Source organism: Pelodiscus sinensis, chromosome 5 (genome assembly GCF_052426305.1).
Source record: "Pelodiscus sinensis isolate ZL-2025 chromosome 5, ASM5242630v1, whole genome shotgun sequence".
NCBI lineage: Eukaryota > Metazoa > Chordata > Testudines > Trionychidae > Pelodiscus > Pelodiscus sinensis.
In genome coordinates, this window is record NC_143056.1 from 106,662,404 (window position 1) to 106,687,010 (window position 24,607).

The 24,607-nt window shown below is 42.5% G+C and overlaps 1 protein-coding gene across 11 annotated transcripts in view; it reads left to right on the forward strand.

Annotated features, from left to right (window-relative positions):
• The window catches only part of SBF2 (SET binding factor 2), a 639,223-nt gene that overhangs the window by 339,885 nt on the left and 274,731 nt on the right, over nucleotides 1-24,607 (forward strand). For 10 of the 11 annotated variants that reach the window (XM_006129312.5, XM_006129315.5, XM_025187865.3 and 7 more), the window contains 7 exons: nucleotides 7,220-7,352; nucleotides 9,346-9,454; nucleotides 11,661-11,774; nucleotides 15,267-15,344; nucleotides 19,527-19,640; nucleotides 20,292-20,420; nucleotides 21,360-21,458. In XM_006129312.5, the coding sequence (XP_006129374.2) occupies nucleotides 7,220-7,352; nucleotides 9,346-9,454; nucleotides 11,661-11,774; nucleotides 15,267-15,344; nucleotides 19,527-19,640; nucleotides 20,292-20,420; nucleotides 21,360-21,458 (776 nt within the window). Of the gene's footprint in view, nucleotides 1-6,613; nucleotides 6,743-7,219; nucleotides 7,353-9,345; nucleotides 9,455-11,660; nucleotides 11,775-15,266; nucleotides 15,345-19,526; nucleotides 19,641-20,291; nucleotides 20,421-21,359; nucleotides 21,459-24,607 lie in introns of those variants that run through there. The other variant, XM_075927947.2, reaches the window with a different exon arrangement.

Sequence of the window (24,607 nt, forward strand, 5' to 3'; positions counted from 1 at the left end):
TAATCCCAGGATATTTAATTCCTGGGCTCATTTGCACTTCCGAAGTGCTTGATTTGCGTCCTTGTGTTGGTAGAGGGATGCAGCCTAGACACAGCCTCTATCAGCTTACTTAGAATAGTGCATTCCAATAACAAAAAATCTGGAGTTCTGCCTGCAGATACACTGCTTGGTTGTGCACCTACTTTTATATTCAGACATCTACAAATATGGTATATGGCACAAATTAAGTTAAAAAACTTTTATGTAGTTTGTGTATATATATTAAATGCATGTGGGAGGTTAGGGGTGTATATGTAAAAATATACATTTTAAATTGGAACCTTGATCTTTTTCATAAAGTTGTGGCAGACATACTAGTTGTGATTAGCAGGATTCAAGGTTGGAAGGGGAAAAGATGAAGTAAATTTGTAATAAAAATGACCTGCCAGACTTAGAAATAATTTAACAAACAAATGAATATGTTTCAGAGGAAATAAATGTCCCTAAGAGTATGTCTACACTACAGCGTTATTTCAAAATATCTCATTTCAAAATAGTTAATTTGAAATGTTATTTTGAAATTACGCGTCTACACATAAAATGCATTTCAAAATAGTGCATCCACACTGATTGGACGCTGAATCGCATTTAAGGCCAGCTGAAACCATTTCCAGCAGGGCATCCGGTCAGTAGTTGCTTTGTGTGGCTGCTGTCTGAGGCTATCTGAAGCTTGTTCTTAAAGGGACCCCCCTGGACAGCTGCTTCTCAGGTTTTCCTGCTTGCTTGCCTACCTCACTGAGGGACAGCAAAGCATTTTTTTCTCTAATTGCTTTGGTTGCCCTAACTCGGGACACCACAGCACTTGGCACCCAGACTGCCTCTGGGCACTCTGGTGCTCATTTTGGATGTCTTGCTGCAAGCCTGGCAGCAGGTGCTGGAGACTGTCTGGCAGCTTCTGTGGCAGCCCAACCTCCAGGTCATCTTCCGGATCCCCCTGGGGGCTATGGAGGAGCAGTGGCCGCATCTGGCGTCTGGACACCAGCACCGACTGGTGGGACCACATCATCGTGGAGCACTGGGGAGACCAACAGTGGACTCAGAACTTCAGGATGAAGAAGGACACTTTCCTCGAACTCTGTGAGGCTCACCCCTGCTCTGCGGAGACGGGACATGCACATGAGGCCCGCCATTCCCCTCCACAAGCATGTGGCCATTGCCCTCTGGAAGCTCTCCAAGCCGGATAGCTACTGATCTGTGGGGAAATCTACCGTCAGAGCAGAGCACATGCAGGTATGGCAGTCTCCGGCCACTGTGGCGGGGGCGGGTGGTGCGAGGAGGGGATGGGCTGCCCTAGGGAAAAGAGGGAGTGGGGGTGCAAGTCCCTTCCACAGGAGGGTTTGTTCTGTCCCAGCCGCACTACAGACTGCCTGTGGTACCCAGGATTACGGGGGGGTTGCTCCTGGGGAGGGGGCATGGGGCAGTGGCAGGGAAGGAGCGCACTCAGCCACCCTGGCACCCCAGTTACTCTCGGTGGTTTTGTGTGTCCCTCTACAGGTGGTCAAGGCCATCAATAGAGTGCTGCTCTGCATAGTCATCTACCTCACTGATGTGGATGCGCTCATCGAGGGGCTTGGCGCCCTGGGCTTCCCCAACTGCAGGGGGGCAATCGACAGGATACACATCCCCGTCCATGCCCCGGAACACCAGGCCTCCCTGTACATCAGCCGGAAGGGATACTACTTGGTCATCCTGCAAGCTCTGTATGACCACCGGGGCCAGTTCGTGGACGTTAATGTGGGCTGGTCCGGCAAAGCACATGACGCACTAGTTTACCGTGATTCCTCCGTGTGCCAGAGGCTGCACTCTGGGACCTTCTTCCCCGACTGCCACATCAGGGTCGGGGACATGGACATGCCTGTCTGCCTGGTGGGGGATGCTGCCTACCTACTACAACCCTGGCTCATGATGTCCTACACAAGACACCTCAACCCCTCCCAGCAGGCCTTTAATGCCAGGCTCAGCAGGGACCGATTGTTGTGGAGGGGGCATTTGGCCGGCTTAAGGTCCAATTTAGAGGCCTCCTCACCCGCCTCAACCTCTCCAAGAAGAATATTCCGCACGTGGTGGCAGCATGCTGTGTGCTGCACAATTTGTGTGAGTGGAAGGGGGAGGCTTTCCTGCCAGGATGGATGGCATAGGCCGACCACTTGGCTGACCTGTACGCGGAGCCCCACAGGTGGGAGGCCCATCAGGGGGCTACCGGTATCCTGGAAGCTCTCCCACAGGGCCTCCGATGGAGGAGGAGTGAAGTCTCCCTGGTGTGCCCCACTGGGGCCTTGTGCCTTATTCCACCCTCACATCCTTCCACTTTCCCCTCCCTAATGTCAAATAAAAACACGTGTTGCCAAAAAAACACCTCTCTTTATTGACCATAACTGGGGTGGGGGGGGGGATGAAGTTGGGAGAGGGGAGGGGGAAACCTGGGAGCTGGAAGGAGGAGGCAAGGGGATGAAGGGGGAGGAGAAGCTCAGGGTTGGGGGTCTTGCCAGCCCACCTGTCTCCCAGCACTGCGGGTGCGGGGGCCCCGGTGGCCCCAGGAGGAGGGGGGGAAGAATGGGTATGAGGGGAAGGGGGAAGAAGGAAGAAGCGGGAGCGGGAGTAGGAGTGGGAGGAGGAGCCAAAGCTGGGGTGGCTGCAGGGGCTGGAGCGGCAGCAGGCAGCAATCTCTGCACCATGGTCTGCAGGTGGTCGCGGATGGCACAGCCCTGGTCACACAGCTCCTACAAGCTCTCCCACCACAGCTGGAGGTCTTCCTGCATCCAGTGCTCCTGTCTGTGGACCTGCCTTTGCAGCAATCCCAAGTGCTGCCGCTGGTATCTCTCCTGGTTCTGGGTGAGCCTGCTGGCCTGGATGCAGGAGGCTGGCCTGGGTGGGGTGATGCGCCCTTCACTCGCAGCTGGTGCAGCTGTGGAGAAGCTAGAGAGGTGGTGAGTTATCCCTGGAGACACAGTGGGTGAAGCCCAGCCCCCCTCTGCAAGGTGAGGAGAGCAGGTCTCCGCACCATCATGTCCTGCTATCCCCAGAAGTATGAGCTGGCCCAGGACTGTACCCATGCCCCTGTGTGTGTGTGTGTGGGGAGGGGGGGGGATGTGCCCTGTCTCTGAGTAAAGGAGGCTTGTGGATGGAGGGTATTGTGCAATGTGCCTCCCCGGGGTACAGAGCATGTCATGTGCCTTCATACATACAGGTGTGTGGGTAACAGGCCAGGGCTCCTGTGTGGCAGCCAGCTGGGGCTACATGCCCCAGCTGGCACAGCACATGCACAAGTTGTTGCGTGATCTGTGCTCAGCAAGGCCCACACATGTGGTCCCTGGGCTCCCTCTCTGCCTCCCCCCCCCCGCCCCGCATAAGGGGACAGTGATGGCACTCACATGTCGAGGCCTCCCCGGCCTCGGAAGACAGTGGTGATATTGCTGCTGATATGCCTCGGGTGTCCAGGGTGAGTGCCACGCTCCCTCCAGGCTCCTGCGACTCCTCGGCATCGTCCTCCTCCTCCTCCTACTGCTCTGTGCCCTGGTCAGGGCCCTCTGCTGCAGGGACAATGACCACCTGGGAGGCATGGACCGTCCGACCCCCCAAGATGTGGTCCAGGGCCTCGAAGTAGAGGAAGGGATCTGGGTCTGCCCTTGGTTGGGAGCTGCCCCCAGTGGCCCTGGCATAGGCCTACCTCAGCTCCTTAATTTTCATGCACACCTGCTCCTGGTGGAACATGTGGCCTTTAGTGACCAGGCTGTCAGCCATCCATCTGTAGACGGCCACGTTCCTCCATCTAGTGCGGGGATCATGATCTCCGCACTGGACCAGGAAGGCATCTGTCTTTTATGACCCCTGGCAGGCTCCTGGGAAGTGGTGGAGGGCTGGCTGGCACTGGCTGGCTGGCTCATGCTAGCAACTTGGTCAGAGGCAGTGCCTGCAGGCTCTGGGCTGGCAGGCCTAGAGCTGGCATAGGCCCTGTGGCCAAACTGAGTCTACCCCTTTAAGGGCTCCGGGATTGGGGGGGAGCAGAGGAGTTTTCCTGGTTTGGCCAAGAGTGGCCACCATGGCACCCTGGGAAGGGCTGGAGGCCCCCTATTTTGAAATAAGTGTCTACACAGCGCTTATTTCAATTTAGCCATTTCAAATTTGGCGTTATTCCTCATAGAATGAGATTTACCAAATTCAAAATAAGTACTCCGCTATTTTGAATTTATTTTGAAATTGCAGTTTCCCTGTGTAAACGCTAGGAACATTAATTCGAAATAACGGCTGTTATTTCAAATTAACTTTGATGTGTAAACATACCCCATGGCTGTGTCTACACTGGCATGAATTTCCAGAAATGCTTAAAATGGAATACTATTCCGTTTTCAGTTTTTCCGGAAAAGGAGCGTCTACATTGGCAGGCTGCTTTTCTGGAAAAGCCCTTTTTCCGGAAAAGCGTCTGTGGCCAATGTAGACGCGCTTTTCTGGAAAAGAGCCCCGATCGCCATTTTCGCGATCGGGGCTTTTTTCTGGAAAAGACTACTGGGCTGTCTACACTGGCCCTTTTCCAGAACAGTGTTCCGGAATAAGGACTTATGCCCGAGCGGGAGCAGAATAGTTTTTCCGGAATAGCGGCTGATTTTGTACAGTAAAGTGTCGTTGCTTTTCCGGAAATTCAAGGGACAGTGTAGACAGCTCGCAGCTTATTCCGGAAAAGCGGCTGATTTTCCGGAATAAGTGGCCCAGTGTAGACACAGCCCATGTGTTAGCTATGAACAAGTAATCCATACAAATGCTTACCTGGTTGTGAAGATGGACTGAACATTGGTTCTTTTAATCACTCAAGCAATTTCCTGCAAATGACAATAAAACTAGCCTCAGACTGGAAATCTTCCAAAATAATCCTGTTAGTAAATAGCTGGAAAGATATATATGATTTATATTGAGAAACTGCAATCCTTTATTTCTTACATGGAATACCTATAATTATGAAGTGTGTGAATATTAGTCTTTCCTTTTTCTAAAGAATGTTGTCCAAACTTGTATGTATGTAAGTGAAACTACCTGAAAGGAAATATGGGTTCAAGTAGCTTATTCAGAACTTTTTTGAGCTAATAATTTCCTGGTTTATTAAAGGTGCTGCACCATTAAGGAATAGATTCATATTATTTTACAGCGGTATTATTATTAAAATATTTTGAAGACCTAACTAAAACACGTTTGGAGAGTTAATATACCATATAAATAAGATTTGCAGATTCATAACTTACTTCTTCAACTAGAAAAATATGAAATTCCAGCCAACCTAGGCATATTTCTAATCTTATTTTCTATCAACTGTCAGTAGGTTGGAGAATAGATTAATTCCAGGAGGTAGGTGGAAGAAGAGTAGTAACTCTCTTCAGAATATAAAAGTGACTTTGCTGGTACACTCATTAGATACAAACATTGGAGGCCATCATCCATGTTTTCAAATAAAATGTTCTGCATTCATATTTACAACAAGTCTTACTACCCTTCAGGTTGCTTGAGTTTTTCCAAATTTCCTATGTCAGTACCTTATTAGTACTATGTCGATGGAGTTTGTAAACACGAATCATGTTACTCTTGACTCAGCCCTCTGAGAAATCAGAATGACGTTCTTTGTCTCCAATGGTATGTCTAGACCAAAAGTATCCTGAAATAGTAACGCCACGTCTTTAAACGTTCCTGCTAATCCAGTGTCCCTGTAACCTTCCTTCCACGAGAGTTAAGGGATTTGTCGGAATAGTGCCTTTGAAATTTGGCACTGTCTACATAGCACCAAATTTCAAAATAAGCTCTTTAGACCTAGACTCAGAATAAGCTATGCAATGTGTGTAGTATAAATTCCATATCTTATTCCAACAGAAGGGTGGTGTCTAAATACAACTCAAGAAACACAACAGTGGCCAATGTAACAGGCTACAAATTTTTTTTTTTTTTTTAAGAAACAGATTTTACTGGTGATGCAGTAAATATAAATTGATTTAAAGAAGCATTAAATAAAAAATTGTTAGGCAAAAATACTGTTACAGAAAATTACAGAAAATTGCCAGTAAATTTTATTAGAAAGATAACCAGAAACCTTGCATCAGTAATGACAAGACATTTATGTCTTCAGGAAATTGTATGAATTCCAGCATTTCTCAGGAAATTTAATTTTTTTCTAGCATATCTGAAAGGTCCATCTATTTAAAAGGGAAGGACCCTTTTTGCTATAAAGGAAATGCATTTTTGGTCTTCCACAAAAAAGTGCATTACTGGTCAGCAGTATTTTGCCAAAACTAGTTAAGTCGGATTCATGTGCATTGTCCTCAATCTTGCAGAAATTGTTAAACTGTCAGTGCCTCTTTACCAATGTCCAATCACATGAACAGCCCTTACTGCGCTTTGTTTAACCTAATGACTCACAGAAAACTCTTTTACAGATAAAAGTATGTTTACCAGACAAACTTCATGAATTCTTTGTCTACAATCAGCAAAAAGCTGTAGTCACTGAGACCCCACATACAGATTCAAAAGTTGAGTCTGTTTCAACCACTAATAATGGGCTCTACATACATGTTTACTTTTGTATACAGGTTGAACCTCTGTAGTCGGGCACCTTCAGGACCTGACCAGTAGCAAACCAGAGAATTTGCCAAACTGCTGGAGGTCAATATTGTCTAGCAGCATGATCAACACTTCCACTGCTTAATGGGCTCTTAGAAGACATTTAGAGGTAAATTAGAGCTAAATAACAGCATAGAACACTGAGAGCCAGGACTGGTAGCTGTAAACAAATTTTGTAGAACTGCAGAAAACTTGGCTACAACCATGATAAGTGGCTGTCAGGATAACTTTAAAATCATGCCAGACCACGGATGTTGCTGGACTAGAGAGGTTCAACCTGTACTGTTAAGCACTGAGGCCATTGTTAGGCACTGTTAGGATTGTTTTCAGAAGAGAAAATTCTTGGAAATAGGATAGAAAATGTGGTAAAATAGAAACTTTTTTAACTACTGGAAAATATTCAGTGGGTGTTATACCAACTTGAAAAATAGAAAACAAAATTAAGAAGCAGAAAAATCACAGACTAAGGCATTTGCATACTTATCACAAATTTTCCTCCACTGACTCCAGTAATTCTTAATTTTTCATTTTCATTTTTCTGTTTTGGCTATGGGTTAATAATTTGTAAAACACTTTTTTTTTTAAGGAATCCAAAATGTGCTGAGCTTGTTCTGTGCAGTCCTTACAGAAAATAAGGTTCTCTTTCATTCTGCAAGTTTTCAGCGGCTCAGTGATGCCTGTAGAGCACTGGAGTCCTTAATGTTTCCTCTCAAATATAGGTGAGTTTTATTACACAACTTTGTACTTGATGTTGAAAACTAGTTTGTATGGAAGTTACCTTCACTCATATGAGTTGCACCATTGAAATTAATGAACTGTTTTCATTAATAAGAATTACCCACATGAGAAAAGGCTTTTGGGAAGAGACATTTGGTCTTACAGTTTGTATACTTCATCAGTCAAAATCTTATTGAATCCATTTCAACGTAAATTGTATGTAATTTAATGAAAATACAGTGCAGACATCTTGCCAACAATGCTACCTGATTGTAAATCCCTTTTTCCAATACACTAATGATCCACTAGCAGAAGCTGACACTTGTGCTACTTTATTCTATAGTTTTGTAATGTAGACAGATAATCCTGTTGACAGGGGAGGTGCAAAGTGGACAGTTGCCCTGGGGCCTGAAGATTCTATAGAAGCAGCAACTGACTGGAGACCTGGGCCTTTTAAATCACCACTGGAGCCCCATGCAGTGCACTCCAGGAAGCTTTCAGGACTACCTGGCAGTGCAGGTGGTGCAATGCAGTGCAGCATTACATGGTCCATGTGCTGTCCTAGTCCCTCCCATTCTGCCCAGGGCTCCACCCCTTCTGAAAGCATGGAGCTGCCCCCATGCCCAACCTTGCCCAGGAGTCCAGCAAGGCTGTTGGCCCTCTTGTGGACAAATGCCCACTGTGGGCTTCCCTGCAATCAACAAATTAGTTTCTACAAAAAAGTAACATCCAAACCCTGATTTTTAGATGAAAAGTTAATCTATGGCAACAGTCAGCAGCGTCATCACAGCTGAAGTATGCATACCTGTGCTAGCTTTAATCTACTTAGCAGAGCTAAGCCCAGCAGCAAAGACGCATCAGCACAAGCTGTACAAGCTCCCTTGGAACCTTAAATAATGTACATTGCTAGCCCATGCTGGTGTCTGTGCCACAGTGTTTTCACTGCTATTTTTATAGTTAGATTAGAGAGATCAAAAGTAATGTGTGTGTGTGCCTGCCTGAGCTGCAGGTCCACCTCCAGTTGTAATGTAGATATAGCCTTCGTTGCACAAACGAAAGATTAATTCTAATCTAAATGTCTGCAAAAGAGACTTCTAATTTTGAGTATGCAGAGTTCTTGTATTTCTTCAAAATATTCCAGACAGCCCACACTGCTCACCACTCAACCGATGGAGCCCCTCATATGAACTATCGGGACTTGAATTAAATATTTGTCTGAAATTGGGGCAAATATTAATATACAACACTAGAAAACCTTTATAACAGATTTGAAAGTTAATTGTAAAATATCGTTCCTTAATGTTGAAATCATTGTGGAATTTCCCATGTGAAAATCAAACTCAGAGATATGTGTCACTGGTGTTACAAATGTTTTTTAATATTGATCCATGTGTAAATATGACTCAGATCACAAGTAACATTCTCAATTTAGTCCTAAGTAAATATCATAAAGTTCTACATCATCTACTGCATCACACAGCTCTACAAAATGTTGTTAATATGTGACACTATACAAAAGCAGTAATTAGCATTGTATATTATTCTGCATGCTTTACTTCAAACATATTATGTTTTAAAAACTTAGTGTACACTCCATAACAGATCTGTCTCTAGTGCAATCATAATCTCTTTGTGCACATTTATCACATTAATGGGCTCCATAAAGAAACCTATGTAGACAGATTACTTTGAATATTCTTTTCATTGTTTCTTCATCGTTTATATGCATATTCAAAAACAGTTTATCTATTTGTGATAGATTTTTATAAAGGAATTGCAAGCCTCTTGTGTTAATAGCTGAGGTTTCGATGGACTACTTTACATTTTCATGTCCTGATAACTTTGAACACGTACTGAATAATTTATGTACTTACTGAATGCCCCAGAATTTTAACTCACAAATTTTAAAGTAGTTATAAGTGTCAGGAAGATGAAGAAAGACTTGTGCAATGGGGAAGACAAAAAGCATTAACTTTTTATTAATTCTCTTCATAGTTATCCATATATTCCAATTCTCCCTGCACAGCTGCTAGAAGTTCTCAGTTCACCAACGCCTTTTATTATTGGTATACATTCCATCTTTTGTGCTGACATTCATGAGCTTGTAAGTATGCCTGACAAGAATATATACATTCATTATGTGAAATTCAGGGCTGTCCTTAGGATTTATGGGACCCTATGCAGGGATATTAACCTGGTGCCCCACTGACCTCAGCGTGTTGAGGGTACATAGTCCCTGGACAGAACCCACTCAGAAGCAGGGTTGCTACCCACCCACCCACCCACTTGTCTGTCCCACACAGAGCCCCTCATATGAACTATCGGGGCTTGAATTAAAATTTTGTTTGAAATTGGGGCAAATTTCAAAACTGTTTACAACACTTCTAAAACAAAATTATTAAAAACTTTAATATGTTTATTTACAATGTCATTATTCATCCCTCTGAACTGGACCCAACCCACATCCTTCCCTAGACCAGGGGTGCCGGTGGGGAGAGATAGGGCAGAGGAAACCAGGTTTCCCCAGGGTGCTGGTGGTGGTGGTGGAGAACAGGCCAGTGGGAACAGAGGCTCTTCCAGAAGTGCTTGTGCTGGTGGGAGTGGGGGAAAAACAGGGCAGAGAGAAGTGAGTCTTCCACAGGAGTACTGATGGGGGGAATGGGATTTAGGGAACTAGGTCTCCAGCTGCTCCCTGGGGCCTAAGCTGAGGGGGAAAAGAAGCACCCACAGTTCAGCCGCCATCAGGGTGTTGGTACTGCCTTCTTCCCAGCATGGTCCCACTCCCCCGCACTCCCTAGCCTCTGCATTCAGATAGTGCTGGAGCTGGGGCAAGTGCACAGGACAGGAGGAAGTTGCACATGCTCCAGGACTCACAGGGACCCAAGAGTGCAGAGAGGAGATGGGAACTGTGTCAAGGGGATCACAGCAGAGCTGCAAAGTCTGAGGCTGCCCCCAAAGGTGGCCTGAGTGGTGAGGAGGCAGGGAGAATGCAGCCAACCACCTCAGAGCAACCTCTTACATATACAGCATATGCATCTGTGTAGGGGTAACTGAAAATTTGATATCCCAAATTTTCCAGTGCCCTATACAACTGTATATGTTGCGTATGCCTAGAGATGGCCTTGGTCAAATGTTTTCCTTGTGTTGAGAATTTTTTGTGCTTCAAGCATTATTAATTTAAGCTGTTCGTGTCCATGCAAAGTACCAGTAGATAAAACAGGACAATCAGTAATGGGCAAAAAGAAACAAAAACAACCCCTACACATGCACACCAACTAATTTAACCTGTTGTCAGTTCATCTACAAGCTGTCAGAGGGAAATGGAGTGAGGGAAAGAAAAATTCAGAAGAATGTTTTTGAGATTAAGTTGCAGGATGTGAAGTCGAGACAGGAATAGATTTCTAACTCTGCATCAGAATTCTGTTGTGACATTGGGCAATTCAATTAGACCAAAATTTTTCTAGAGTATCTTTTGATTTTTGCAGTCTCAGAGGGGTAGGCATGTTAGTCTGTAACTAAAAAAAACTTTAAAAACAGCAAGTAGTCCTGTAACAACTTAGGGTATGTCTATACTCTTTTGACAGAGGAATGCAAATGCAGCCGAGTGAAACTGCAAATAAAGTGCTGATCTGAATTTCCCACGCTTCATTTGCATAATTGCGTCTGGCCGCTATTTCAAAATACCCTATTTCGAGATAACCATTAAACCATAAGTTTTTTTTTATTTCGAAAGAAGGTATTTCTTTCAAAATAACCACATCTACACGGCATTTTTTATCTCGAAATAAGGTATTTCGAAATAGCTCCGGATGCAATTATTCAAATAAAGCACAGGAAATTCAAATCCATACTTCATTTGAAATTTTGCTCAGCTGCATTTGCATTCCTCTCTCAAAGGAGGAATGCAGTGTAGACATACCCTTAGAGACTAACCAAAAAATATAGATAGTATCATGAGCTTTCATTGCACAATCCACTGAAGAAGGTGGGTTTTTTTCAGTTCTCCATTTTTGTAGTTGTTAATGCTCAGCACTTTTGAAATTCAGTCATAAATTATCTCAAGTTGGAGATCTAAAAATGGAGGTACCCAGAGCTAGAGGTCGCTCTTGAAAGTTTGGCCTTAATCGCTCACTTTCTATGATTCATTAATATTATTGGTGCTCAAGTTCCTTCATGAGTTGTGAAGTAATATTGCCTTCACTCATTTTAGGGAAAATCCTGTCTAAAATCTGAAATACAACCTTGTTGGTGTTTTAACTGTGTTCATCACAGAACATACTGTATGTGAAGTTTTTATTTGTCTTTTTCAGTTGGATGTAATCATAGCAGACCTGGATGGAGGCACAATTAAAATTCCTGAATGTATTAATCTATCTCAGCTCCCAGAGCCACTGCTACATCAAACTCAAACAGCTCTTTCTCTAGTATGTCTCATTTCCTGATCCATTTGCTCAGCACTTTTAAAAGATGTAAACAGAAGAAATAAAATATTGAATATATGAAATATTTTTAAAATGACCAATGAAGATTTAAAAGCAAGATGAGTTAATTCCTAAATGCATTGTGTGTTAATATTGTAAATACTTTTTATACTACAAATTTTGTTATATGTAGATATATCCAGACATGATATTGAATGTTTAAATATTTTCCTCTTAAATATTTAGATTTACATAGAAACTTGTCTTTGTGCAATTGGGCTTAATTATGATGAAGCCATTGAAGCTTATGACAGGATTAAGTTTGAACCCAGTATATTCATTTCATTAAGTCTTTTCTCATAAAGAGTCTTTACTACTTGTCCCTGAGTACTTGATCCGTGCTGCAAAATCAAAGGGATCTCTGTTTTTGACATAGTAGATGCTGGATCGGGCCTTAAATGAACCTTAGTGCCCTTCTCTGTGCTCCTTTTAGAAAAAATGCCTTTCACCTTCCTATGACTAGAATTGCACACAGGGCTATATTAACAAAACTCTTTTTAAAAGACCTGTTATCTGTCTTAATTTGTAACTAATTCCACTAAGATTTGTTAAGATTTGTAACTAATATCCTAAGATTTCTTTCATTTATACCATGTGACTTCTTAACATCTGAGATAGGGAGAATGATCTTTTTCTCCCTAATAGTATATTTGGAAATCACTCTTGGTTTAAATATTTTGTTCTACTGGTTGTCTCTCCCTAAACAGGCACTCTCTGGTCTGGCAATATCCATGGTCCAACAGGACCGCTGATGTTACTGGACCACAAAGCCCAGGAACATGGAGGTCTTGTGGTGAGGCTGGGAGCGCAGTATAGGGGCTGGTGACTCAGCCAGGAACCCCATGACAGGGGGATGTGGGTAGCATGGCCGGAAAGCCCCAGCCCAGCTGGTACAGGGGGCAGCTGGGGCACAAATCCAAGCCTGGGGGCAGCTGACCAGGTACGGGTCAGGAGGGTGGAGGCAGGCTGGGAGGCCAGTGGCAAGGGACCTCCTGTGGTCTGGAAAATCCCCTGATTCAGAACTGGTCAGATTGCAAGGGTGCTGAACCAGGGCGGTCCAACTTGTAATAAAATAGCTTAATTTTCAGTAATTATTATTACAATTTACTTTGAGTACCTTTCAATTGAATGGATAATTCCAAGAATCCTTTTAATTTTAAATTGCCATGATGCCTGGCAAAAGAAGAGGTGACCAGTTGCAGTAAATATTTTTAAATGTTTGATTATCATTACACAAGCCAGAAGCTTCCTGTCAGAGGAATTGCCTTTAGCTTTCATTATCAAAAACTAGAAATCTCTGTGTCAAAATTTCCAGTCTGACCAATAGGGCCAACCTCATATGGTGACTGATTTCCTGACAGAGATTTTATTTTCTTTCCTCATTCCTTCCATCTTTCCTTCCACTTCTCTTTTATAGGGTTGTCCACAATGGAGCTCATCCATGGTCATTTCATGTGCATGCTTTGATGTGTGGTTCAGGCAAAAATGTTAACTCTAATAAGAAAAGAAAATAATCGACAGAAAATTGAGTAGGGGTACAGATTGTGGTTGTGAGATTAGATTTTGTTTTTGATGTAGTAGCTTAGCACCAGCATTTAAACTGAGGAGATACCTTTAATTGTCAGTATGTAACCAGTCATGACCCACTGCCCTGTTACCTCCTGCTGGTTACTGATGGAATCAGCTCTTCAGCCTCGCAGCACACTCTGCCGATGAGTGTCTCGCCCTCAGTTACCTGTCCTCTGAGTTACTTCAGGCCTCAAGTTTCTCCTGGCCAATGGTGTTCTTCCCTCCAAGTGCTGCTCTGTGGCAGTGCCCTTGCACTCTGGGGTCCTCTCCTCCTAGAGGACCCCAAATACCCTATGTCTACCTTGCCTCAGTGACCCACTGCCAGTCATCATCTAGTTCCTGCCTCAGGAGCAAACTGCAATCTGAAATGGTCACTCTCACAGGCAAGGGGTGTGGTGGACCTGCTGCCTTCTTCTGCTCCAGCTGCCTCCCCGCAGCCCTGGCACTCTTAGTCCTTGAGAGCAATGCCTCAGCCTGGGAGTTTGCTTGGCCAGAGCTCCCTGTTTTTTCCTGCCTTTCCCCAACACTACTCTTGACTCAGGAAACCTCCGTAGCTTCCTTGGCAGCCATGTCTCTCTTGTTCCATAGCTGAAACAGAAGTGTCTCTCTTCCACTCCAGGAGCTCCTTACTTAAAATATCCTAGCAGGGCCCTAATTGACTGCTATCTGCCTCAGCCACGGACTCCACAATCTCAGCCCTCTCCCAGGTCTAGGTTTAACCCTTGTTTTGCCAGTGCAGTGCTGACTCCCCATCACAGTAATTTTAAACAGAGTATGCAAAAGGCCCAAGATTTTCAAGTGACTAATAATATTGCTTTGGTTATGGGGCTCTTAACTCAAAACATCTTAGAACGGCTGCTCATCATTGTATGAAAACCCCATCCCTTTAATGTGTATCAGGTTGAACACCCAAAATCACTTGTCACATTTGAAAATCTGGACCATACTCTCCAGCAGAAAGTTATTGTGTTTATTACTGACATGCTGAGTTAGAGATGCAGGATAAATGAATTATGTTCTTGATTGCCACAGATTTCTGCTGTGACCTTAGGAAAATAACTTTCCTTACTTCAGCTAACACAAATGTAAAATCAGGGTAATAATTTTTCAAGGATTATTGGACTTCACAAGGATTTTGGACTCTTGCTTAATGTTTATTAAATGCTTTGAGATGGTTGGACAAAAGATGTTCAAGGAGTACAAGTAACTGTTATTGTAACAATAAAAATATGTATTTATTGATTTGACAAATCTCACTGAAAATGTAGTCCATTTTCTAGATACAGAAGTGCAAAAGTAATTTAAATGAATGTAAGTTAAGTTCTCTTCTGGTCCTACCAGCAAATATCTATATAAAACTCCTATTGACTTCTATAAAAGATAATTTTGTGCACAACAGCTAAATTAGGATTTACCACTTAAAAAAGCAAAATGAATAAAAACCTAAAACACTATTCCAAAAAATTCCATTCTGGGTTTAGAATTTTTTTCAAAAATATCATCCCAGAGATATTTAAATTGTGTAGTTACAAGCCTCCGCAATACAGTAGTTGCAAATCAAACCATTGAGAGATAATGGTGATGACATAAACTTTAACAGTACTGATTATGACACTTAGGATGGCAAGTCTAGCTTTCAACACTTACTAAAATCTATTATAAACACTCCCTGTATTCCAAAAATCAAACAAGGGCATTTTAATTTCTAATCTCTGTAGTATTTAGGATTTAATTGTATGTACGTCATTTTTAAAGTGTTTGCAATGCAATGATTATTAACAAAAGTGTATAAGATCAGGGGAAAAGTTAACAATTTAATTTGTACTCACTTTGTAACAATAATTTTCATTAATTAAAAAAAATTAGGTTTTACACCCTGATTTGGAAACAGCAGATTATGCATTCCCTCCACCACGAACGGCTTTATCACACTCAAAAATGCTGGTAAGACATATTATTTCTGACTTTGTAATAAATAGAAAAATATTAAGCTTTTAGAATAAACTTATTTTAAGAAACTAGATTTCTGCAGATACCTTTTTCTATTCTTCTATAGTATAGATGAAGAGGAACAAGTTCTTTAGCTAGGAAACACTATTAAGTATTCTGTTCTTTCTCTTAAACAGAATTGACTGAAAGTAGAAGTTAGAAGGTAGTCTAGAGATTTATTATTTCCATTAGTTCAGTATATTAAAGGAGATATGATCTACTGTGCTAAATCCATGTTGCCCAGGCAGAGGGTACTATAGAAGTGCAAAGTATTATTATTACTATTCATTGAACTAGACCAGATCTCTTTAAATATAGGCTTAGGAGATAACGAGTATTTTAGCCTCTAGTGGAAATTTGTTAAACCTGCAAAGAGTAGCTAATTATCAGTTACATAGTTACTTTGTAGGATGGAATTTTTTAATGAAAATTTAAATTCCAGGGAATGTAAGCAAGGAGAGGGTGAGATGTTTGTGAGAGGGCATTGTATAGCCGTGTGGGGGATCCAGTCCCGCCCCCTCTTCCCTATGCTACCTTGACACGCTCCTAAGTGACCAATTGGCCACAGTACACAAAGTTTGTTCTGCTGGGGTATGCGGGGTGGGGGGTCTGGGCCCACCCTCACTCTCAGACCCCAGCCCAGGGCCCTAAGGACAGTGTCGCCAGGATCTGTCCCACCGGGGGGGGTCTACCCCCGAAATCCGCCGGTGCGCCGGCTCATCGCCCTGCCCTGGGCTACTTCCACCCCACCTATGACTTCCTACTCTTCCCTCGTCTTCCCACCTGCTCCCTCACCCTCCTTCCCCTGCCTCTCCTGTTCCTCGGCGTTTATTCCTTCTCGCCCCCCCTATGTCCGCCTCCGTCGCTGGCGTCATTTCCGGCCGCCATTTCCCCGCGGCCCTGCGTCTGACGTTGCCTAGCAACGTCTGCTGACCCGCTGCTCAACAGACGCACGGCCGCACTACATAGCCGGCATGCGCGCAGCCCTCGTCGGGCGGCCCCCATCAACGAGAGGGCAATCGCCGGGTCAGTGCGGGGTGGGCCCGTTCCGGGGGGGTAGGCGGGCCCCACCCCGTCACACCCTATAAGCTACTCACCACAGGTGTGGAAGCTTGAGCTGGAGTTGGTGTAATACTAGAGAGAGAAAGCCAATCCAGAAGTTACTGTGCATCACTGAGATTTCCCCAAACCAGCAGTTAACAGTAAAAACAACAATAAAGAAAGAAGAGGAAGAATCAGTGCTGTAGGAAGTGAATGAGAAGTAAGCTTTGAGAGTACTCCAGAATGCAAGCTTCCAGTGATGGACTGAAAAAGGTGGTGTAAACCTGGAAATCAGCACACTTGCATTCAGGAACTTATTACTGCAGGACAAAAACCGGATTAGAGGAGTAAATAAAAGATTATTTCGTTTGGAAAATATTGTCAGTCCATCTCTTTTAGGAAAGCCATTCTCTATCTAAAAGGAAAAGTGATGCCCTAGGATATGTCTACACAGCAAAGTTATTTCAAAATAACAGCCCTTATTTCGAAATAACTTTCCTAGCGTCTACACAGCCAAACCACTATTTCAAAATGAATTCGAAATAGCGGAGCGCTTATTTCGAATTTGGTAAACCTAATTCCATGAGGAATAATGCCAAATTCAAAATAGCTATTTCGAAATAAGTGCTGTGTAGACACTTATTTCGAAATAGGGGGCCTCCAGCCTTCCCAGGGTGCCTTGGTGGCCACTCCAGCTCCAACCAAGAACACTCCTCTCCCTCCCTCTTCCCCGGAGCCCTTAACGGGGTAGACTCTGGCCATAGTGCCTGTGCCAGCTCCAAGCCAGCCAGCCCAGAGCCAGCAGTCACTGCCCCGACCCAGTGGCCCCAAAACATGAGCCAGCAAGCCACTGGCAGCCAGTCCTCCACTGCTCCCCAGGAGTAGTCTGCTAGCTCCCAGGAGCCTGCCAGGGTCCAGAGAAGGCGGGCACCTTCCTGGTCCAGGGTGGAGATCATGGACCTTATTCAGGTTTGGAGAGGAATGCCCCCAACGTACATGATCTCTGTGGCCATCTTTGGCAGGATAGCTGCCAGCCTGGCCACCAAAGGCCACATGCAAACCCAGGAGCAGGTTTGCATGACAATCAAGTTGGTCTGGTGAGACCTCCAACCCTGAGCCCTGAGCTTCCCCTCCCCCTTCTTCCCCTTGCTTCCCCCTTCCAGCTCCCTCCTCCCAGGTTTCCCCCTTCCCTCTCCCACCTTCTTTTCTCCCCTTTCCTGCCTTCTTTCCCCAGACTCACCAGAGTTACATTCCCTCCCCCCCCCAGTTTTGTTAAATAAAGAGAGTTTGAGTTCATGATAATATGTGTATTTTATTTGACATCAGGAAGGGGGGTTAGGGAGGGGTAAGTGGAAGGACATGAGGGAGGAATGAGGCACAAGCCCCCAGTGGGGCAGACCAGGGAGGCTCTTTGTGCTCCTCAGGGTGGAAGCTCTTCCGCAGGACCTCCTGGATATTGACAGCCCCCCTATGGATCTCCCAGATGGCATCCTGCAGAAAGTGCAGCCAGGTTCACAGCAACGCATCCAAGAGAAGCACCAGAGTGCCCAGGGGCAACTCTGGCTCCATGTTGCAGAGTGCTGTAGTGTCCTGAGTGAAGGCAACCTGAGCACGCAGAGACAAAATGCTTTGCTGTCCCTCATAGAAGGAGACAAGCAAGCAGGGAAACCTGAGAACTGGCTGTCCATAGATCTTTAAGCATAGACCTCAGATAGCCTATGGGTATGTCTACATTACAGTGTTATTTCAAAATAGTTATTTTGAAATAATGCGTCTACACACAAAATGCATTTCAAAATAGCATTTTTCTATTTCGAAATAGCGCGTCCACACTGAGTGGACTCTGAATCGCATTTAAGGCTGGCCGGAACCAGTTCCGGCAGGGCACCAGGTCAGGACCTACTGTGTGGGGCTGCTGCCTGAGGCTATCTAGCAGCTACAGCACTGTTTTTACTGAAAAAATGGGAGATGGGACCCTTTATTTCATAACAACACAGTAAACTAAGTATATTTTATGTTTGTACATATGCATGGTATATTTACATCCCACAAAGATAATTCTAGCTTCTTAAGGTGGCATTTGGCTCTGGTGAACAAAAACTTGGAAAGAGGAGGATGTAATGCAATCTAAGACATAGAATGAAAATCGTTAGTAGAGATAAAAATGGCATAATTTCACTCAAATGGTGTACTCTTTTCCTGTTTTTCTAGATTCACCTTAAAAGATACATTTTTCAACCCTGAAGTCATTTCACTGGCTGGGGTGCAGTCTTAAATCAGTGTAGTGCGTATTACAGTGTCAATGCATCTAATTCTGTATAATTTTTATGTTATATAAGAAACACATAATATTTTGTCTTGGGCACCTGTATATATTACTTTTATATTTTGTACAAGTTACTATAAACTACTTGGGGTGAACTGTGGTGAAACAAATAGTATATCTGCCAATAAAGGCAGCCTCTGTTGAATCCTAAATTAATTTGTAAGTGGAGAGATCAACACTGAGCACATTCTTAATGAAATTCAGAGCTAGCATCTAAAAAAATAGTTGTTCTTCATAGAATCTTTTGTGAAACATGAAGGTCTGCTTTCAAAACAATCCATTTAAGGATTAAATCGTAATGTCATAGATTAATAATTTGATTCACTGTGGTATGGAATTCATTTGTGCTTGTATTTTTCTAATCAAAGGTCATATTTTAAAGTGCATTTGAGATTTATTGTAAAATTAAATCCAAGACCAACCTGCAGGTTAGGTACAAGAAGAGTAATTGTACTGAGTCTGGTTTTAGCTGAGATAAATCATAGTAATCTGAAATAACAAAAAATGATTGGCGGTAATGAGCATAATGCTCAAACTAAATGGCTCTCTCTCACTCGCACGCGCACACACACACACACACACACACACACACACACACACACACACAGTCATTCTCCAATTGGCTGCTACACTGCTGTAGTCTTTCAGATATTGTCTGAGAAAGCTGATTATTACATTTTACAAATGTTTGTGATATAGTTTTATACTTCATGGTTGTGGAGAGTTGTATTAGAAAAGTTTTTTATACCCTATCTGATCATCATTTACAGGATAAAGAAGTGCGAGCAATTTTCCTTAGATTGTTTGCACAACTTTTCCAAGGATACAGGTCATGCCTTCAGCTGATCAGAATTCATGCTGAACCAGTCATACATTTTCACAAGGTAAAAGAGAAAAAAGGTTATCTGTATTTAGTGAATATTTCACATATGATTTGAATTCATATCAGTCTCATATACTTGTTTTTGGAACCAGCTTCAAGTATACAATCTTGGAATTTAATTGTATGTGTGACGAATTTAATTGTGTGTGTGACATATAAAAGTTTCTTCAAATATATGATTAACAGTATTATTGAGAACGTACTGTACAGTGCAGTATAACAGGCACATTTAATGTTGCATTTATACAAACAGATTTGTCTAATATAAAATCCATAGCAATGAATGCATGTTAATATATAAAGTAAAAAAACAATTTTGGAAGTAATGAATTTTTACCTATAGTTTTTAAAAAAAATAACTTAATATGTACTAAAATTATTTTGTATTTTGCCTACCAAGAGGTTTTTGCTAAAAGATTTTTGAATGATTATTAAAAGTATGCATGTGGAGAGGGATAATGTTCCAGTCCCAATATCTTTTATTTTTATTGAATAAAGATAGCTTACAGCAGTTGTCTCTTATAACATGTCACACTTATTGTAAGCAGCAGAAGGTTTAACTTATTCATATACCTGGAGTTGATTAAATTGTCTTGTTTGTTTCCATAACTTTTAAATTATAGTGATCAATTCCTCTTTATGTTCACTGCAGGCAGCCTTTTTGGGCCAGCGAGGCTTAATTGAAAATGACTTTCTCACCAAAATTCTCAATGGAATGGCATTTGCTGGTTTTGTGTCAGAGAGGGGTCCTCCCTACAGATCCTGTGATCTCTTTGATGAGGTAAAAATTCTGTTCTTTAGGAAATATGTTATATTAGAAAAGACAGCTAAAACATAGATAAATGCTTCTGAATGAAGAAAAGTGATAATTGATAAACTTCTGAAGCTTATTGTATTAAATTAATATAATTACAACAAACATGTTTTGTAAATTGTCTAAAAACATATGATCTTTTAAGCCCTGCTGCCATACATATTCTTAACTTTACACACATTAAGTGATTAGGATAATCACATACCTCAGGGTAAGCATGTATGTAAGTCATTGCAGGGCTCTGACCAAATGTTGTTATGGTTCCTCCTGGAACTCTATGTACTGATACCACCTGCAAATGCAGAATTATTTTGAATAATTGGATTGTATTTTTAGAAAAAATCTTGCAGAAGTAATATTTTTGAGAAATGTTAATAAATTAAGTACACAGTTGGCAAAGGAAACTGAGGAAAACATCTCTTGTAAAAGGCACAGTGGAATCGTCAATGTTGCCACTGCGAGAGCTGCAGTTTTTAAATTCATGACTACAAAGACCAAACACAGTAAATTTTTTATCCAGACTAGCTGTGCTCTTTAAACTTAAATGTTTTACATATTACTGATATGGCTCTGTATTGTTTTTATGTGGTAGGTTTTGAAACACAGCATGTTGCATTATAAATGTTAAATGAATATTGCAGAAACATGGGTTTATTGCCCCATATTGGTCTTTAGCTCCGGCAAGTCTGGTATCTTGTCTCTGGAACTGTGATTTGCCTTATACCTAAAGCTTCAGAGGAAACTGAATATCCCTGTAATTCACCTCGGAAATGGAGCACTGATTCCCAGAAACATAAGAGATTTTTCTGTTTCCAATTTTCTGTGCACCTTTCAGTTTAAGATTAATATTATGTATTTTGTGTGTTAGCAAAGTTGATTTTTAAATATTTTGCAATTTTTTTAAAGTTGGTGGCTTTTGAAGTGGAAAGAATTAAAACGGAGGAGGGCAATCCACCAAAAATGATAAAGCACATCAGAGAGCTTGCAGAACAGCTGTTCAAAAATGTAAGTGTATTATATCCATAGCTATACTGTACTATAGAATCTTTCAGTAATTCTTCACTAAAGTAACATATTTTATGGTCTGTAGAACTGAAAAAAAATGTCTCCGTGTGGCAGTCATCTTTGTATTTTGGCTAAAGCCTTTGAAACGTTAAATTGTATTATCCACCAGCAAAACTGAAGTAACTTAATATTATTGTTAACTTTCCCTTCAGCCATGCACTGTAGCACCCTTCTTAGTTAACATATATCACTTAATGTTTTTAAGATGTTTTTGTTACTCCAGTATAGCCTCCCCATATCTCCCCCATCTCACTGCCTCCCAACTAAGGATGTTAACTAGTGGTTAATTTTCTAGTTGAGAAGTCAATGGAATTTCCAGCAACTACTCAACTAGTTGATAGGCACGTTCACATCCCTCCTTTGAAATGTACAAGAGCCCCTGCTGGGGCTCTTGTACATTTCAAAGGAGGAATGGGGAACTCTGCGTGCAGCTCAGGGCCAGGAGGAAGTCCTGCTTACTCTGGGTTGCATGGGGGCCAGCTTTGAAATGTACAAGAGTCCCGGGGGCAGGGGGGGGGTGGGCTCTTGTGCATTTCAAAACTTAAGCACCTGCATGGAGCCCTTTGTCAGCAGAGGACTCAGAGTCCCCTGCTGATCCAGGACTCAATGCTGCGCTGTCCATTTGAAATGCCACGCAGAGCCCGGGGTCATCAGGGGACTCCCCAGCTGATCCTGGGCTCCGTGCGGCATTTCCCCAGAACCCAAAGTCAGCTGGGGACTCCCGTGATCCCGGGCTCAGCTGTACGGCACTGCCGCTTTGAAGTACCCTCTCTCTCTTTGAAGTACCCCCTCTTCTGATAGAGGCAGAAAGGAGGGGGAGTCGACTAGTCTACTGACTATCCGATAAGCATTTGCTTATCGGATAGTTAACTAGTCCTTATCATCCTTACTCACAGCATCTCTGTCTTTCAAACCCTGTGCCCCCCAGTTCAGCACAATCTGTCTTTCCTGTGCATGCTTCCCCAGGGGAGCCCTGCTTCCCAAATCAGTTCAACAACCAAGTCTCATCTCCTCCATTTCTTACTCCCAGCTCCACCCCAAACTGTCCCATGCATATTTTGTGTTTTTCAGGACACCATCCTCCATTGCCTCCTGCCTCCCTGATAGTGACTAATCCTTACTCCACCTCCATGCTGCTGCCTTAACAATCCAAGCTTCTGACTGGCTTAGTAAATCCTATACCCTCCCGGCAAATACTACCAATATCCCCTTCTCCATTAGACACCAGCATCCCCAGGTAACTCTGTGATCTCCCATACCACCCACCAGATGACATCTTTTGTTGTCTTCCCTGGCTCCAGCATGGGGTTTTTCCAACCAGCGCCTCTACTGCTCCCATCTCCTTTGGACCTAACCTCCATTAATCTATATAGCTCTTTTTTGAGCCTTGTTAAAGTCCTAATCTTCACAGTATAAACAGATATCAGCTTGTGTTGGCATTTGATTACTACTTATCTGGGATGGATTTAAAGCTAATGATTAAGAGGCAAAAATACGAGCAAGGTATCTCACTTTCCAACTTCAGAACCATCCACTTCCACTTAAAAAAAGAGCAAATAGTCTTGTAGCACCTTAGAGACTAACAAAAAATGTAGATGGTATCATGAGCTTTTGTGGGCACAACCCACTTCTTCAGATGATACCATCATCATGCTACCACCTACATTTTTTGTTAGACTCTTTAGAACTATTTTCAGTTACAGACTAACACGGCTACGCCTCTGAAACATTTCCATTTATTTGTTGTTGGGATTTTTTTATCTTTTGGCTGCAGCTTTTAACAGGACCTCCTCTATTATGGTAATAGTAAAAGGTATGGAAATGAAAGACTAATCATACTACACTGGAACAGTACTTTCAATGCAGCCAAATTTGATACATTTGGCTGGAAAAATGAAAATTTACTATTTTTAAAGACTGACCTCATTATGTTGTTGTTTTAACATTCCATTACCAGAGTTATAACATGACACACATGTTGTTTCAATATAATATAAAATACACTGGCATCGTCTGAAAAAAAAGGTATGGGGTATAATTTGTCTGATTTTCCTGCTGACATAGTAAGTATTAATAACCTCCCATAGAAATATCTGAGACTTTAGGATTTGGCTATAATACATCCACACTGTATATATGCTCCATGTTAACACTTATTACCTTATAGTCTTGAGATATCAGGACTGCCCAGTCCTGTTCGATTCCATTGAGAATTTGTCTTCATAAAGCTAAACACTAAATTTTATTATTTTCCCTGTGTCCCTGTCGACTGATAAACATTCTGTTCTACCCGCTGGCTGGGAGTCAGATTTGACTGCGGATAGGTGTGCAAGGCCCCATGAGAGTGTTCTAATACAATTTTGGAATAATATTATTTTGAAGCATGTTTTATTAAATTGATTACAGGTTATACTTTAAAATAAATTTAATTTCATCGCAGTTGATTGGTTAAAGGGCTGTTCAATGGTCTTGGTACACTTCATCCGCTCAATTTCAAAAGGAGTTGACATTTGATGTCTTTTCTAGGCCCTTGACTTGGTGACCACTAAGGCATAAGGCGCACATATAATCCTAGAAGTGTAGGTCTGGAAGCAACCTTTAGAGGTCATTTAGTCCATCCCTGTATGTTTAGGCAGGACGTGGCAGGAACCTAGTCAATCCTTGACAATTGTTTGTGCACTCTGTTCTTAAAACTCTGTAATAATGAGATTCTGTAACTTCCTTTGGTAATCTATTCCAACAGCTTAACTATTCTTGTGTTAAAAACAGGACTATACAGCACTTTAAAGACTAACAAGATGGTTTATTAGGTGATGAACTTTTGTGGGCCAGACCCACTTCCTCAGATCAATATGTGAAAGTGGGTCTGGCCCACGAAAGCTCATCACCCAATAAGCCATCTTGTTAGTCTTTAAAATGCTGCATAGTCCTGTCTTTTGTTTCAGCTAGACCAGACTAACATGGCTGCATCTCTATCACTATTCTTGTGTTAAAAAGTATTTCCTAATTCTAAACTAATCTCCCTTGCTGCATATTGTCCTACCTCTGGTGGACATGAAGAATAATTGATTGTCATCCTCTTTATAACA